At 38.7% G+C, this 16,305-nt stretch overlaps 7 protein-coding genes, 1 non-coding gene and 1 pseudogene across 11 annotated transcripts; 3 read left to right on the forward strand and 6 right to left on the reverse strand.

Moving 5' to 3' along the window:
- Positions 1–78: 78 nt before the first annotated feature.
- Positions 79–1,690, forward strand: FRL1 (FRIGIDA like 1). The gene has a single exon (NM_121637.4). The coding sequence runs from the start codon at positions 91–93 to the stop codon at positions 1,501–1,503; it is 1,413 nt and encodes a 470-aa protein (NP_197136.1). The 5' UTR covers positions 79–90; the 3' UTR covers positions 1,504–1,690.
- A 56-nt stretch (positions 1,691–1,746) lies between these two features.
- On the reverse strand, positions 1,747–2,561 carry AT5G16330 (NC domain-containing protein-like protein; the record flags this gene model as incomplete). The annotated part of the gene is made up of 2 exons (NM_121638.1): positions 1,747–2,357; positions 2,444–2,561. The coding sequence occupies 2 exons, from the start codon at positions 2,559–2,561 to the stop codon at positions 1,747–1,749; spliced, it is 729 nt and encodes a 242-aa protein (NP_197137.1).
- Positions 2,562–4,000: 1,439 nt separating this feature from the next.
- AT5G16336 lies at positions 4,001–4,358 on the reverse strand (annotated as a pseudogene). Its single transcript has one exon.
- Positions 4,359–4,576: 218 nt separating this feature from the next.
- Positions 4,577–6,679, reverse strand: AT5G16340 (AMP-dependent synthetase and ligase family protein). Its single transcript, NM_121639.3, has one exon. It carries the CDS (start codon positions 6,489–6,491, stop codon positions 4,839–4,841), a length of 1,653 nt encoding a protein of 550 aa, NP_197138.1. The 5' UTR covers positions 6,492–6,679; the 3' UTR covers positions 4,577–4,838.
- A 1,476-nt stretch (positions 6,680–8,155) lies between these two features.
- AT5G16350 (O-acyltransferase (WSD1-like) family protein) lies at positions 8,156–10,654 on the forward strand. 3 transcript variants are annotated; one of them, NM_001343447.1, is made up of 7 exons: positions 8,156–8,459; positions 8,753–9,337; positions 9,441–9,507; positions 9,716–9,774; positions 9,870–10,079; positions 10,144–10,281; positions 10,366–10,654. In NM_001343447.1, exons 1-7 carry the CDS (start codon positions 8,286–8,288, stop codon positions 10,537–10,539), a joined length of 1,407 nt encoding a protein of 468 aa, NP_001332614.1. In that variant the 5' UTR covers positions 8,156–8,285; the 3' UTR covers positions 10,540–10,654. The 3 variants fall into 3 exon arrangements, with proteins under 3 accessions (NP_001332614.1, NP_001332615.1, NP_197139.1); NM_121640.5 differs by having other exon boundaries at positions 8,177–8,459; positions 9,656–9,774; NM_001343446.1 differs by having other exon boundaries at positions 9,656–9,774; positions 9,870–10,281.
- Positions 10,460–11,937, reverse strand: AT5G16360 (NC domain-containing protein-like protein). The gene is made up of 2 exons (NM_121641.3): positions 11,686–11,937; positions 10,460–11,577 (listed from the first exon to the last, which is right to left on the reverse strand). The coding sequence occupies exons 1-2, from the start codon at positions 11,777–11,779 to the stop codon at positions 10,820–10,822; spliced, it is 852 nt and encodes a 283-aa protein (NP_197140.1). The 5' UTR covers positions 11,780–11,937; the 3' UTR covers positions 10,460–10,819.
- Positions 11,938–12,134: 197 nt separating this feature from the next.
- AAE5 (acyl activating enzyme 5) lies at positions 12,135–14,373 on the reverse strand. The gene has a single exon (NM_121642.3). The coding sequence runs from the start codon at positions 14,063–14,065 to the stop codon at positions 12,407–12,409; it is 1,659 nt and encodes a 552-aa protein (NP_197141.1). The 5' UTR covers positions 14,066–14,373; the 3' UTR covers positions 12,135–12,406.
- A 126-nt stretch (positions 14,374–14,499) lies between these two features.
- On the forward strand, positions 14,500–14,581 carry AT5G16375. The gene has a single exon. It is a non-coding gene; the product is annotated as a tRNA-Ser (tRNA).
- Positions 14,582–14,890: 309 nt separating this feature from the next.
- AT5G16380 (autophagy-like protein, putative (Protein of unknown function, DUF538)) lies at positions 14,891–16,294 on the reverse strand. The gene is made up of 2 exons (NM_121643.4): positions 15,709–16,294; positions 14,891–15,412 (listed from the first exon to the last, which is right to left on the reverse strand). Exons 1-2 carry the CDS (start codon positions 16,195–16,197, stop codon positions 15,314–15,316), a joined length of 588 nt encoding a protein of 195 aa, NP_568330.1. The 5' UTR covers positions 16,198–16,294; the 3' UTR covers positions 14,891–15,313.
- Between the last annotated feature and the right edge of the window lie 11 nt (positions 16,295–16,305).

Consider the following 16,305-nt stretch of genomic DNA (forward strand, 5'->3'; position numbering starts at 1 on the left):
TTTTATTAAACTTACTCGAACCGAACCGAACCGATAACGTTCTTATATATCCTTGCCGGAGAGAGCCAAAGAAATCTTAGAGATCAAACAATGACGGCGAGTGAGACTATCGCCACCGCGATAAATCAGATTGATGAGAAGAAGGAAAAGCTAAAGAAAGCTTTCGACGATCTTCAAGCTCATCGCTCTCTCCTTTCACCGTCTTTCTCACTTTCCTGGTCTGAGATCGATTCTCACTTTTCCTCTCTCCAATCCTCCCTTGCTAGCCGTTTCCGCCTCCTCCACTCTACATCTCCTTTGGAACATGATTCGTATAGAATCGACGCTTCTGATGCAGGGAAATCGTCGTCTTCGGAGGAGGTATCGGAGCAACCCGTTGTTGAGCCGGAGTTGAGAGCCTTGTGTGAGAAGATTGACGGAATTGGTTTGATTAAGTATTTGATTAGGATATGGGATGATGAAACTCCTCTCAATCAGGAAGTTTCTGCAGCGATTCGTTACTCTCCGGATACGGCGTCCATGGTGCTTGACGCGATTGAAGGTTCGAACTACACACCGTCATCATCGGGAAGATCATTCGATGTAAGGAGAGTTTTCGTTTTGTTAATGGAAGTTTTGATTGAGATCAATGCGAATATCACTGTTGATACGAGAAATAGAGCTAAGAAACTGGCTTACCATTGGAAATCTAAGGTTGGTGTCAAGCCTTTCGAGGCGTTAGTGTTTCTGCATTTGGTCGCAGCTTTTGAATTAGGATCAGAATTTGACACAGAGGAGCTTTCTGATTACGTTTTCATGATCGCTAAGTATAAGCAAGCAACTTTGGTTTGTAACAAGATTGGTGTAGATAGGAAAAGAGTTGGGAAACTCATCAAGACTCTCTTGGATTCTGGTAAACCAATTTTAGCAGTCAAATTCATGTATGAGTGTGGGATGACTGATGAATTTGAGCCAATCCCTGTTTTGAAATCTTACATTAAGGACTGTAGAGAAGCTGCTCTTAGAGTTTGCGTGGAAGATAACTACTCTCTCAAGTCGCAGAACGAAGCCTCTGATAAAGAAGTCAGTGCCTTGAAACCATTGATCAAAATCATCAAAGATCAGAACCTTGAATCAGAGTTTACTCAGGAGAAAGTTGAGGAACGTGTAGAAGAGCTGGAGAAAAATAAGGCATTGAGGAAACGCAACACGACTAATCCTCCCAAGCAAGAGCCACAGCAAAAGGGGAAAAAGCGGACTAGAGACTGCAAAAATGGGTCACAAGTTCCAGTTCCGAGTCAGCAGCTACTTTCTAGACCAGAAGCTCTTCTTATGCCTGAGCATAGTCATCATGGCTTACAGTTGAACCCTTATGGTCTTATGACCTCAGCATTTTCTGGTGTTGTTGTGAACCCATTAACTGGGCTCTTTGGTTCAGGTGCAACTCCTCAATCTCTTTACTATGCTCAGCAAACTGGATATGTGTTGCCGCCTCAATACCACCCGCCTTATTATTCTCAGTAGCTAGCTGCATCTCGACAATAAGATCTTAATCTCCTCAATGTAAAATGTTATCTTTGTAGAATATTTGCCTTGATGGAAAGTAAAAAAATCATTCTAACTCTATGTCTGAGGAATCTCATTCTTTGTTTTTTTGGTTTATATAGAATAGTAGTGAATTTTTCTACAATATTGGATCATGTTTCCTACATTATAGATTCTTCGAAGAATTCGCCTACCCGCCCGTTGGCGTGTCTTCAAACCTCATCACCTTCTATTTCTAGAGGTACCAGTAGCATATGCGCGAGGAACGAGGCTCTCGACGGGCACCTTAATAGCATCCTTTCTCATACCAATATCTGCAAATAGCTGAATAGCTTTGCTGCCGAAAGGACTAAGTTGCGCAAGCCACGCAGCTGCACTCACTGAGCTGGCTTGACCGCCCCTTCCCAACACATAGTCTTTTCCGACCAGCAAGCTTGTTTTACAATATATTGCAAAATCTTCACAATTGTTTTCCAAAGCATGGTAATCACCAAACCCATTCCGCAATAAGAGGTATTTGGCGCGGGAAATGACTTCATCGCAGGGATCCGAAGGTGCTATAGTGCATGTGCCGCGTCGAGGTTTGGCGATAAATGCAGCTGGAGAGACACTGTACTCGAAAAGATAGATGTTTCCTCCGGCGAGAAAGCAGTCAAGGCAAGAAGAGATTACACCTTCGAGATTCAATTGCTCTTCACAATTAGAACAAGGATTGTCTCCTTTATGATTAGGGATGACACTAACGACGATCTTGTCCAAGAAGGTCCCAGTTCCAGTTTCTAGACCACCTCCACAAGTGAAATGAATGACTTTCTCATCGCCTATATATATTCCTGAGGATGAGCATCAAATATTTGATTATCTTTGATGCAATCCGAAACAAAAAAAAAGTCACGTTATTGAGAGATAGAGACTGAACCGTGATGAGAGTAGATATAAGCGTTACGCCATGAATAGATGTGATCTCCTGGTTTAAGTTTATCTCTGGAGATTTGGTTTGAGATAAATCCTATCTTCTCCAGAAAGTGGGAATCCATTTTGATGACTATCTCTCTTCCTAGCTTTGTTATGGTTGTGATTTTATAACCAAAATTTAAAGTCAGCAGCCATATTGTTTTTTTACGTCTGTAGCTGAATGTTTCTTCTTTATTGGCTTTAGTAAAAGGAGTAGTGGTATTAAAATAAGAGAAAATTTGATTTCAGAGTCTTCCCATCTATCTTTGTCAACTTATATCCCCCCTGCACGAACTTTCTTCCCCTACAAGGCAGGAGAAACAGTTATGTGAGTCTACGAAAGTTCCTTTGTCGAATATGTTACTTGTGATCAATATCCATACAGCATAACATAAAATATAGAGTTGGACAATTCAACAAAAGCAGCCGCAGATCCTCTACTTCACAACAACAACTAGGTAAGTTAGTTACTGATAGCTCAGAAAGAGCCAAGAAAGTGTCTTCGTCTTCTACGACGGCATATTCGTGGAAGCAGTTTCATCGATTCCGGCTCACTGAAGCGGCGTCACTCTTAAAACGAAACAACACCTCTGAAGCAGCATAAACCAAAGAACTGCTGGTTTATTTAATCCAGCTGATGACTTTGGTTGGATTCTGTTATATTGTTCTTTCATAATCTAAAGAGTCTTGAAGAGTTCATTTCTTGGACAATTAATGTTACCAAAATTGTATTTCCATTTGATAAATAGTTAAAACACAGTTTTCACAATACAAAACAAAGCAGAAAAGCAAAATCTCTCTTACTCAACAACTAGTGATCAAACAAACATCAATAACGTCAATTAACTAGACTTGTTCTTTTCCATGAGTTCAATAAGGAAAACGAGCCTTTCCACAGGAACCTAATTAACATCGGATCTCATACCAATGTCGGAATGCAAACGATTCATACAATACTTACTATACCCACCAACCAACACCAGACCACCAACTTCCAGAAACGGGAACTACATATCGAAGTGTCGAAGAAAACACAGAAGCAGAAAAGCAAAATCTTTCTTTACTCAAACTAATTAGTCATCAAACATACATAATGCACATACTCGCCGAAAAAAACATACATAATGCAGATCGGTTTTTCTTGTTTTTGGGCATGTGTGCCGTATTAGGCAGTTTATGCCTTGTAAGATTTATAATTATGGGCCTGCGTGCTTTTGTTGGCGTCATGGACCTTGTAATTGTTTGGGTTTAATAGGAAAAAAGAGAGAAAGAAAAAATGTGCTAAGACCATCCTTATTCATGGGTTCTTAATAAAATTCTTAACATTTTTATATATAAAATAATAATTAAATATTAGGAGGCTCTTAATAAGTTAAGAGAATGTATCAAAAATCTCTTATTTAAGAGCCAATTTAACTTTTCTAAGAACTCTTTTCTATTTTTTATTCATATTTTATCTTATATAATATTTTAAGAATTTTTCTAAACTTTTTGAAAACCCATTGATAATGATGCTCTAACACTTCTTGTTCTCCATTATGCATTGCTTGGCTCCTACAAGGCTACAACTACAACAAGCTCTTCCACAGAAACCTAGCAAGTATATATCATTTCTATCACCAATGTCGTAAAACAAGTGACTAATACAGTAGTTACCATATTCCGTCAAAGCCATATTACCAAAACCAGGAAGTGCATATCTAACTATAGAAGAGATAACCTGGTTAGCAACCACCAGCTGCAGTCTGCAGACATCGGACTGGCTTGACCACTAGTCCACTACTTGTAAACTTGGTAACGATCGCTAAAAAAATAACCAAACCAGTTTTGCAATAAATTGCAAAATCTTCACAATATTTGTCTAAAAGATCATACGTACCCACTAAACTCATTTCTCCATAAGGGAAATTAAGACACTTGTTGTCACTTCCTCCAGAATGAAGACATTTTTATACAGAGATGAGGTTAAGGATTGGAAGAAGTAATATTTACTCTCACAGAAATATAGTAACATATGTTTTATGTAGGAAAGCGAAAGCTTGACAATTAGGGTTTAGGTTTTCTGTTTTCTCATTAAAACATTAAAGAATCTAATAAAATGAAACACACTAAAAAAGATTCTTAAACATCTTACATAAGCTCATAGGCAATATATATTTTTAAGAATATTCCAATTTCCAAACAGCGTGAAAACAAATAAACCCCAAACCATTTTGTTACATATAAAGGAAACACATCCCGTATACAATAGATGGATTACAAATATAGATTAAGCCATTGTCCATTGGTACAACATATGCATTCCATAAAATTAGAATCAATGTGATTCGTAATTTTGTGGAACGGTGAAAGAAAGACGTTTAAGAAATTGTCTTATCACCCATCTTCTTTGCAATGTCCCTAAGCACAAACTTCGTAACCTTTCCCGTCGAACTCTTAGGCAACTCATCCATAAACGACACCGTTTTAGGAACCATATACTTGGGCATCTTCTTTCTACAATACTCCATCAATTCCTCCTCCGTAGGTTTCCCACTAAACCCATTTTTCAAACTCACAAACGCACACGGTGTCTCTCCCCAAAACTCATCAGGTCTAGCCACCACCGCCACTTCATTCACCGCCGGAATCGTGTACAACACCGTTTCAACCTCAACACTACTCACATTCTCACCTCCCGTTATAATTATATCTTTCGATCTATCTTTAATCTCTAGATAACCATCGGAATGAATCACACCAACATCTCCGGTGTAAAACCACCCGTTCTTTAAAGCTTTCTCTGTTCCGACCGGATCTTTTAAGTAACCGAGCATGACCGAGCTTCCTCTCATCACAATTTCTCCGACAGTTTCTCCATTTCTCTCAACGCTCAAACCCGATTCAGGATCCACCACGTCGATTTCAGTAAACCCGACGGTTCTCACTCCTTGCCGTGCCTTCAATCTCGCTCGATCGCTTGCCGGTAAATGATTCCATTTTGGCTTCCACGCGCACGAGACGATTACACCGGCGGTTTCCGTTAATCCGTAACCGTGACTGATAACGAAACCAATTGATTCGGCTCGGAGGAGGACGGTAGCTGGAGGCGGAGAACCGGCGGTTAAGATGTTGACGGGATGGTTAAGAGGCTGAGATTCCTGAGTCGCGGATAACATGTTGAGCACCACCGGAGCTCCACACATGTGTGTGACGCCGTGATCACGGATCAGACGGTAGATTAACGGCGCGTCAAATTTACGCAAACAGACGTTAGTTCCTCCGACGGCGGCGATTCCCCATGGATTGGTCCAACCGTTAGAGTGAAATATCGGTAGAGTCCATAAGTAAACCGGATTTTTCGGTACGGCCCAATCAATTAGTGAATCAACTGACATTACGAAAATTCCTCTGTGGCAGTGTACCACTCCTTTAGGAGCTGAAGTCGTACCGGAAGTGTAATTAAGCACAACCGGATCCCATTCGCTTTCGGGTCGGATCCATTTAAAACCCGGATCACCTCTTTCGATAAGATCATCGTAAGTGTAACTGAATTTTGAAAGATCAGCCACGTCAGCAACTCCTCCTTCCTCTTCTTTATCGGCGATGACGACGAGAATCGGCGGATCAGTCGTCATCATCGAGACCGCTTCAACGGCGAGATCAACGGAGAAGACGTCGACGAAAAGAAGCTTAGATTCACAGTGACGGAGAAGAACAGAGACGGTGCGTGCGTCGAGGCGTGTGTTGATGTTGTTGAGGATTGCGCCGGACATGGGAACAGCAAACTGGAGCTCGTACATAGCCGGAGTATTGGGAGAGAGAACAGAGACTACGTCAGACCTGCCGATTCCGATTGAAGACAGAGAAGACGCCACGCGGAGACAACGGAGGTTTGTTTCACGCCACGTGTAAACGGTGTTGCTGCCATAAACGATGGAGGTACAGTCACCGTAAACGGTGGCGGCTCTCTCTAAAAAACCTATCGGCGTCAACGGCGGCGAGTTTGCGGCGCATGGCTTCATTTCCTCCATCTCTTCCTCCTAGTGGTAATCAAAGACTCTACTGTACTGTACTGTTCTTACTGTTTATTATATAATGACATTTTATTTCCAAGTGAACAATCCACGTGATGAAAAATTTGTAAAACAATATTTTGGGTTTAGAAATTGAGAACAAATCTAAACCATTAGCTGGAAATTAATTATCTTCAGCTTCCACCACATTATAATCATAGACATTTGTTACCTACCCTACACAACCACTAGCGTACTAAGTCTTAAACCAATGTTCGAAACTACTAAATATAATTAGATGTTGATTTATAATGTATTGTTATTCGACACCACAACTTTCTTTGTTTGCTGATCGTCACTCAAAGTCACATTAATTGTAATCTTACTATTACGCCAATATAGATTGTTAAACAAACAAACAAAAAAGTTTATAGAGAATAACCTTAAAATATCGCTTAATCTCGTTGCAATATTGTTTGGTGGATCTAAATGTCGTATGTGGTAATTTCAATGTTAAAAACAAATATAATTGGCATATTATCTTTTATGTTGGTATGGTATTTTTCTACACTTTTATAACATGAAATGATTTTTCTTTAGATAATATTGTTAAACTTTGTAAAAGAAATAATGGTTGTAATATTGAAAATGATGTTAATATTTATGTACTATTCTCTTGTTAAACATTCATTTTAATTAGGCTATTCTTAATTAAGTATAGTATGTGATGTTGTTATTAACATTTTTACGATACCAAGATATATTAATTTGTCATTTTTTCCGATATAAATTTGATCATTTGTATAGAATATTTTAAATCTATATATTGAACTTAAATTTTAATGGAAATATTTCTTGGTTTAGTACGTACAGTATATATTATTTAGAGAATTTTTCTGATATCCATCTTTTAGTGACTAACTAATTTACTTCAAAGGTTTTGAATGAATTTTAAAATAATTTACTTAGATATATATATATATATATATATATATATATAATGACTAAATTAATCTACTTTAAACCATCGTTAACTAACAGTTTTGGTCGAACTATTTTGACGAAAAAAAACTGAAGTAAAAAAGTTCCAAAATTGGTTACAAACGGATAAATGGAAACCATAATTTCAACCAAACTCTACAGAATAAGAAAAAACAATTATGAAGTCAGAGATAAGAAAATTGAGAGATATTAAAAACAATTTACATTTTATTTTTTTGTTAAATTTCATTTTCTTTAACCAATATAAATGTTTCAAAACTTTAGCTCCGAATAGTAACTGCGTTTTGCGCTATGGGAGAAATGCGGTGCGGTTCAAATAGTAATGAAAATACATAGATACATATGTATATGTAGAAATTTTGATAGGGTTACAGCACTGTTGTGATACGGTTTTGAGTGCGGTTTTAGTTACCTTTCACAGCCTTAATTGGTTCAGGGATCAACCGATCGTCCGCGTTCGCGTCGTGGGTCATGTGATGGTTTAGCCATTTCGAATTCCAAAGCACTCACATGTTTTATCCCTTTTATTTATTACGGGATATGCTTTGCTACATTTTCCTCACGACACATTAATACATTATTAATGAGATTGGACTAGTGGCGGGTGCAAAATTATATGGGAAGGGGAAAGATTTTTTTGTTCTTTTTTTTTCAGCCACATTAAAATTATGAACATACACAACCACTTGAGTACTAGCTAATTCCAAACCAATGTTCAAAAAAAACCCAAAAAAAAACCATTATAGACAAACTTAATAAATAGCGTTGGAGAGAGAGAATAAACATGAACATCTAAAAAGGGAAAGGAGAATGAAGAATGAGGAGGAGGAGCCGCTCAGCCCGATGGCTCGTGTATTCCAATCGCCGGACATAGACTTATGTGCCATCATCAACATTGGGTTCAAAACAAAAATTAATCCCGACGTTGTTCTTGATGCTTTGAAGCAAAATGTTTACAAGCATCCTCGTTTCTCCAGCAAACTGGTACCCTCCTATAAATATACCACACATTCTTTACATAGTTATTTTCCATCACTTATATGTGATGCATTCATACATGACATCATTTAGAATTACATATATATGTTTATGTACAGATGGATAAATTGATTTTTTTTTAAAATGAATTATATGTTTGATATATAATTAATTTACCTGATCTCTACACAGTTTTGTCGGCGGCCGTGTTTTTGTAGATATATGTATAAATTTTGCTTAAATCCTACTTGAGATTTGACATGATAGTGTTTTGGTCTCCATCTGTCTTATCTTAATAGTCTGAAAATGGTGAAAAATGGATCGAGACCGAAGTCAATGTAGAAGATCATGTAATCGTACCATACATAGATCCAGAAGATATATGTGAAGGTGGACAAAGCTTCGTCGATGATTATATCTCACGTCTCACATTGATTCCTCTTGATAGATCAAGACCTTTGTGGGACATTCACATCCTTAATGTCAAAACCTCATATGCTGAAGCAGTCGGTGTAATAAGATTTAACCATGCGTTGGCAGATGGAATGTCCTTCATTTCCCTAGTTCTTGCATGTACCCATAAAACATCAAATCCTGACATGTTGTCTACTGCTATTCCTTCGGTGAAACGGCGAAGCACGGTGTCACATAGCCTAAAAAAAACCGGCTGGTTCTTAACGGCAATATTCACCATTGGTTCTACAATGAGACTAATTTGGAATACATTGGTAGATATGTTCTTGCTTTTTGCTACTATGTTGTTTCTGAAGGATACAAAAACACCACTAAAAGGCGGTGCGAATGTCAGGAGCAATCCAAAGACATTTTATCACCGAAATATCTCTCTAGATGACATTAAACTTATCAAGAACGCTATGAACATGGTACGTTAATTGTGATTTATGTTCATAACTCACTTGAGGGTCATTTTCTCTTACCTTTTTAAAGGATATGTGCTTTATCTTCATATATTGCATATGGTGCTAGACTATCAACGATGTTCTACTCGGAATTACACAAGCTGCTCTTTCTAGCTATTTGAACCGACGATATGGTAAACATTAAACTCAATATATTTATATATGATGTATTATTAAGATCCTAACCAGAAGTGGATCAATATACAAAGAAAAGAATAAGCTTATATGATCAATCTATATCTAATTAATATGTTTCACACGCGTATCTTATTATTCTTGAAGAACACGAAAATAATAATGAGGAGGATGGAGTATTGACTTCATATACAAACAATCTTCCAGATCGAATACGATTTCGTGCAGGTTGTACGGTAAACCTAAGGTCAGACATCGGGTTCAAGGTTAGAAACATACTCCTCAAATTATATAATTTGAGCTCTTTCTTATCAACAAACAATATTTATGTAACATATTATTTCTTTCTGTATAAATTAAGCCTTTGGCAGAAATGATGGTCAAGGATTCAAAATGCAGATGGGGAAACTACTTTAGCTTTATTATTTTACCATTATCGATTAGTTTAGAAACCGATCCATTGGTTTATCTAAACAAATCCAAAGCTATGATGGCTCGAACGAAGCACTCTTATCAAGCAGCTCTAACGTATTTTCTTATCAAAATATCCCTAAAAGTGTTAGGAGCTAAGGTAAACAAATTGAGTTTTGTTTGCATATTTGTGGACTATATATAACACTTTTCTTCAATTATAGGCAACGACATCATTATTCAATCAACACTTGATGAACATAACGACATGTGTTTCAAACGTTATGGGTCCTATGGAAGAAATCAGTTTCAATGGCCATCCTGTCGCTTACATTTCTCCAAGCTCTTATGGACACTCACATGTACGTCTTTTTGTGTTTGTTGCTCAATTTACTTTAAATGGTAAGCTTTTCTTTTTAATTGTTTCTTGTTTTTGTGCTTGATAGGCATTGTTGATACATTACACAAGTTATGCTGGTGAAATGACAATTACTATAACGGTTGATCCTACTGTAATACCGGATCCTCACAAGATTTGTGATGATATGGAAGAATCACTGAAAACAATGAAAGCTGTTCTCTGGGAAAGAGGGTTACTCAAAGAGGCCTATAAGGTCTAAATCCTTAATTAAAGACGAGATCTATTTTTCTTTGGTACTAAAGTGTTCTATAAGCTTTCAATATTTGTTTTGTAATATCAATTGAAGTCGGAATAAATTGATGGGTCAGTTACTCAGTTCAATTTTCTTGGAAACAAGAAATTTATTTTAACTGTAATTTTTACTTTACAAATACTTAAAATACAGTTTCCACAATACAATGAAATCAGAAAAGCAAAATCACTCTCTCCATACTCAACAATTAGTCATCAAACATACATAATGCACAACAAAGTGCTAACTAATTAGACTTCTTGCCTTCCAAGATGTTTTGCTTGGCTCCTACAAATGCTACAAGCTCTTCAACAGAAACCTTACAAGCATCTTTTCTAACACCAATGTCGTAAAACAGACGACCAATACAGTAATTACCATATTCAGCCAAAGCCAAACCACCAATACCAGGAACTACATATTTAACTGTCGAAGAAATAAACTGGTTTACAACAGAAACCACAGAGTCATCTTCATGACCACTACTACTCTTCTTTTTCACACCTAAAACCTTAAGCGTCAAAGCAACAACACCACCAGCTGCAGATACAGAATTGGCTTGACCACTACATCCAAACTTGGTAGCAACCGACAACACAAACAAACCAGTTTTGCAATAAATCGCAAAATCTTCACAATTGTTGTCTAAAAGATCGTACTCACCAAATCCATTTTGCAAAAGGAGAAATTTAGCACGAGAAATGACTTCATCACAAGGATCTGAAGATGCTATCGTGCATGTACCACCTCGTTTGGCTAGAAAGATAGACGGAGAGGCACTGTATTCGAAGAGATGTAGATTTCCTCCGGCGAGAAAACAATCAAGACAAGAAGAGATTACACCACCGAGATTGGATTGATCTCCACAATCAATACACTTTTTGTCTCTTCTTCCATGATTTGGTATTGAAATATCGATGATCTTGTCCAAAACTGTTCCTGTTCCGAATTCTAGACCACCTCCACGAGTGAAATGAATGACTTTCTCATCTCCTACGTAGACTCCTGAAAAATTGCAAAACAGGGAAATATCGTGTTATGGAATAACCCAAATTTTGTGATCTTTGTTGATAAACCCAGAAATAACTAAGATCAAACGTTAAGAGATGGAACCGTGATGAGAGTAGATATAAGCGTTACGCCAAGAATAGATGTGATCGCCTGGTTTCAGATCATCTCTGGAGATCTTGTGGGAGAACAATCCCATCTTCTATAGTTCTTAGCGAGAGAGAGAAGAGAAGGAGATCCGAGTTTGCTTAATGAGTTGGGTTTTCTTTTTTCGTGGAGGTATTTTATATTACAAATTAATCTTGGTAAGATAACATGGCTTCCAACTATATATGGAAACTGCAAAACAGTCATCAAATTAATTAATTACAAAACAGCATATAAATGAGATAATTATGGACACGCAACTTGTGAGTTGTGAGATACGTGTCTTTTAAGACACGGTGTTAACGCGTTGGACTATGTTACTCTTTTTAGTTAGTTTGATGTTTGTTTAGTTCTGTTTTGTTTTGTTTGGTCTCCTGGCCGAGGATCACTAACCATAAATTTTTAACCCTATACTGAAACGGTCTACAATGGACTTAAGACATTCTCATACTTGTTAGTTATGGCTAAGGCTGATTGTTGGGGTGCACCATATAAACTAGGCTTCAACCACGGAAACGGTCATTCAGCTTTTTCTGGCCGAGTTCTTGAGCGGAACTCAACATGGCAACGAAAAAAACGTAACTCATGACGAAAGTCATTTTCATACACTTTAATTTGTTTATTAGACATCAAAAGTACACTTTAAGCCTTTGTTCTATCAAATTCGCAAGTTCTAATTTTACATCCGACTCAACCTCGTCGTACCCATCTTCTTCGCAATCTCTCTAAGTACAAACTTCATAACCTTCCCCGTCGAAGTTTTAGGCAGCTCATCCACAAAGGACACCGTTTTAGGAACCATATATTTCGGCATCTTCTTCCTACAATACTCTATCATTTCCACCTCCGTCGGTCTTTGAGTCAACCCACTTTTCAAACTAACAAACGCACACGGCGTCTCTCCCCAAAACACATCAGGTCTCGCCACCACCGCCACTTCATTCACCGCCGGATTCGTATACAAAACCGTTTCAACCTCAACACTACTCACATTTTCACCTCCCGTTATAATTATATCTTTCGATCTATCTTTAATCTCTAGATAACCATCGGAATGAATCACACCAACATCTCCGGTGTAAAACCACCCGTTCTTTAAAGCTTTCTCTGTTCCGACCGGATCTTTTAAGTAACCGAGCATGATCGAGCTTCCTCTCATCACTATTTCTCCGACGGTTTCTCCGTTTCTCTCAACGCTCCTACCTGATTCAGGATCCACCACGTCGATTTCAGTAAATCCGACGGTTCTCACTCCTTGCCGTGCTTTCAACCTCGCTCGATCGCTCGCCGGTAAACGATTCCACTGTGGCTTCCACGCGCATGACACGTTTAATCCGGCGGTTTCCGTTAACCCGTATCCGTGACTTATCACGAATCCAATTGATTCTGCTCGGAGGAGTACGGCTGCTGGAGGCGGAGCACCGGCGGTTAAGATGTTGACAGGACGATTTAACGGCTGAAATTCGTTAGTCGCCGACAACATGTTGAGCACTACCGGAGCTCCACACATGTGTGTGACGCCGTGATCACGGATCAAACGGTAGATTAACGGCGCGTCGAATTTACGCAAACAGACGTTAGTTCCTCCGACGGCGGCGATTCCCCATGGATAGCTCCAGCCGTTAGCGTGAAATATCGGTAGAGTCCATAAGTAAACCGGATTTTTCGGTACGGTCCAATCGATTAAAGAATCAATTGACATTACGAAAATTCCTCTGTGGCAGTGTACGACTCCTTTAGGAGCCGAAGTCGTACCGGAAGTGTAATTAAGCACAACCGGATCCCATTCGCTTTCGGGTCGGATCCATTTAAAATCCAGATCACCTCTATGGATCAGATCATCGTAAGTGTAACTGAATTTGGTACGATCCGCCACGTCAGCATCTCCTCCTTCTTCTTCTTTATCGGCGATGAAGACAAGAATCGGCGGATCAGTCGTCATCATCGAGATCGCTTCAACGGCAAGATCAACGGAGAAGACGTCGACGAAGAGAAGCTTAGATCCACAGTGACGGAGAAGAACAGAGACGGTGCGTGCGTCGAGGCGAGTGTTGATGTTGTTGAGGATTGCGCCGGACATGGGAACAGCAAACTGGAGCTCGTACATAGCCGGAGTATTGGGAGAGAGAACAGAGACTACGTCAGACCTGCCGATTCCGATTGAAGACAGAGAAGACGCCACGCGGAGACAACGGAGGTTTGTTTCACGCCACGTGTAAACGGTGTTGCTGCCATAAACGATGGAGGTACAGTCACCGTAAACGGTGGCGGCTCTCTCTAAGAAACCTATCGGCGTCAACGGCGGCGAGTTTGCGGCGCATGGCTTCATTTGCTCCATCTTGAGTGGTCAAATGTATTGTTTTCTAATGTCTGCTCCTTATAAATTGAAAAACACTTATCTATAAGAGAAAAGAAAAAAGAGTTTCGTGATTATCTAGGACACCTTGGTGATGACAATGGAGATAAGGTTGACAAATATTACAGATCTCAAGCCAATTGGCATGTTAGATGTAAATAAACAAACTTGTTTGACTACGTAGCGCTATAGTCTTTGGTCATATTTATGTATGACAAGGCATACAATACCACTTTGAAAACGCATTGAATGATATATAAGATTTTAACTTTTTAAGGTTTCAAAATTCTATAAGGATAAATAAAACATTACCATCTTTACCGAATTACTGTATAGTTTATTCTTCAGTTTTAAGAGATGACGATGATGTGAATTATATTATACATACCGTTTGCAGATGATTGAGACAACAAGTAGTGGACGTGCCGGAGTGGTTATCGGGCATGACTAGAAATCATGTGGGCTTTGCCCGCGCAGGTTCGAATCCTGCCGTTCACGAATTTTTTAAATGCATACTTTTAGATTTACCACAATTCGCACGTGTTATGGTCACTTATCGTTTTCTCTCTACCATCACTAATTTAAGGCCCCACGTAAACCACGCTCAACATGACATAATCGATCATTAAAGGCCAAAGGAATGATAATGACACTGCACTTCTTTTAGAAAAGACACGCAGCGGTCAGGCGTTTGGCGCGTGTATAAAAGTTCTCTGTATTTTTCATACAACGATTTTGCAAGATTTTATCGATGAAAAAACTCAATGAGATAGAGCTTTAAGCATTTAACTGAAAAATTATGTAGCGAGCTTAGATGGATTCATCATTATTTAACTGATTAATCTGCTCTGGCTCTCTCTCTACTACAATCAAAATCTCATTTCTCTAATCATCTTCCATGGACATGTTTAACAACCACAAAACAAAAAGATTCATGTATCCTCAACATCCTTTCTTTTACAAAGTAAAAAAACCAAGAAAAGAGTGTGATAACACAACAGTTTCTGGTGAAAAATCCACAAGCATATATGTATATATATATGTCTTAACCCCTAATCGTGTACCAAAGCAAAAAGAAAAAAAAGTATTCATGCCTCCTAAGCTTATGCTGTTGATGATACTATGATATGGTGTAAAACAAAAAAAACTACTACAAACCAAACTTTTTACAACACACACCATACCAAAAGACATCATCAGTAGAATTTGCACTTCCTTCTAAGCCTCAGATCAAAAACCTAATGTCCAGCGACTTCTTCGTGGTCCAAATATCGATTGGATCTCTTCAGGTTGCTTCTGCATTGTCGATTGCATTTCTTCAGATTGCTTCTGCATTGTAAGAGTAAAGGAAACAAAGTAAAAACACTGATTTCAAACCTCAGCAACAGGTTTCAAGCAAAAACAAAACCCAAACAACATTCATATACAAAGATTCTTAGACTCAAAGAAGTTACGTCAAGATTCAATTATGAGCTAGGAACAGAGACAATCTCGCCTCTTCTTCATAATTGTGTCTATGGAATCTAAAACCCTTCTTCACTACTCAAACAAATTTAGGGGCAATTCTAAACTCTACCAATTTGAAACTAGCAATTCCCAAATACAATGAAATTGCAAAAAGGTACCTCCAAATCACGGGGTCTAGAGAGATCAACCGCACGAGGTTGAGATTCCGCGGCGGTGCAATCTCGAGGCGACTCAAAGAGCGAAAGAGAAAGCTGCTTATCAGCGACACCGACATCAAAGTGAATTAACCCAGAGCTCTGCGGATCAACATGTATTCCTTTCACAGCAAACCAAAGAAACAGCTCCTTCTGCGTCACACCAGATAAATTCCCGATCCGTCCATCGGAGAGAACGCCGGAGATATTGTAGTCGAAGTGGAACTGATTCTCGAATTTAGCATCGCAAGGAACAGGGAGAGCGACGGTGAAACGCCCCGTTTTGATGTCGATCGAGAAATTGGTAACTCCTTTGGGAACTATTCCGGCGGGAAGATTGCTTTCCCGGAGATAATCGTAAAACGACGGATCCGGTAGCGAGGAAAGCTGAGGAAAGAGAATCGAGGAGAAGAGAACGATGATGAGGAAGAAGAGATCTTGACTAGAACCCATTGAATAAAAACAGAAATTGTCAAAGCAAGAGAAAGTGCGAAAGCGTTTTCGATTGCTATGAGGAAGAAGAAGAAAGGCGGTTGTAGTTGCCTCTGTTAACAAACAATC

This window comes from Arabidopsis thaliana, chromosome 5 (assembly GCF_000001735.4).
Source record: "Arabidopsis thaliana chromosome 5, partial sequence".
Classification (NCBI taxonomy): domain Eukaryota; kingdom Viridiplantae; phylum Streptophyta; class Magnoliopsida; order Brassicales; family Brassicaceae; genus Arabidopsis; species Arabidopsis thaliana.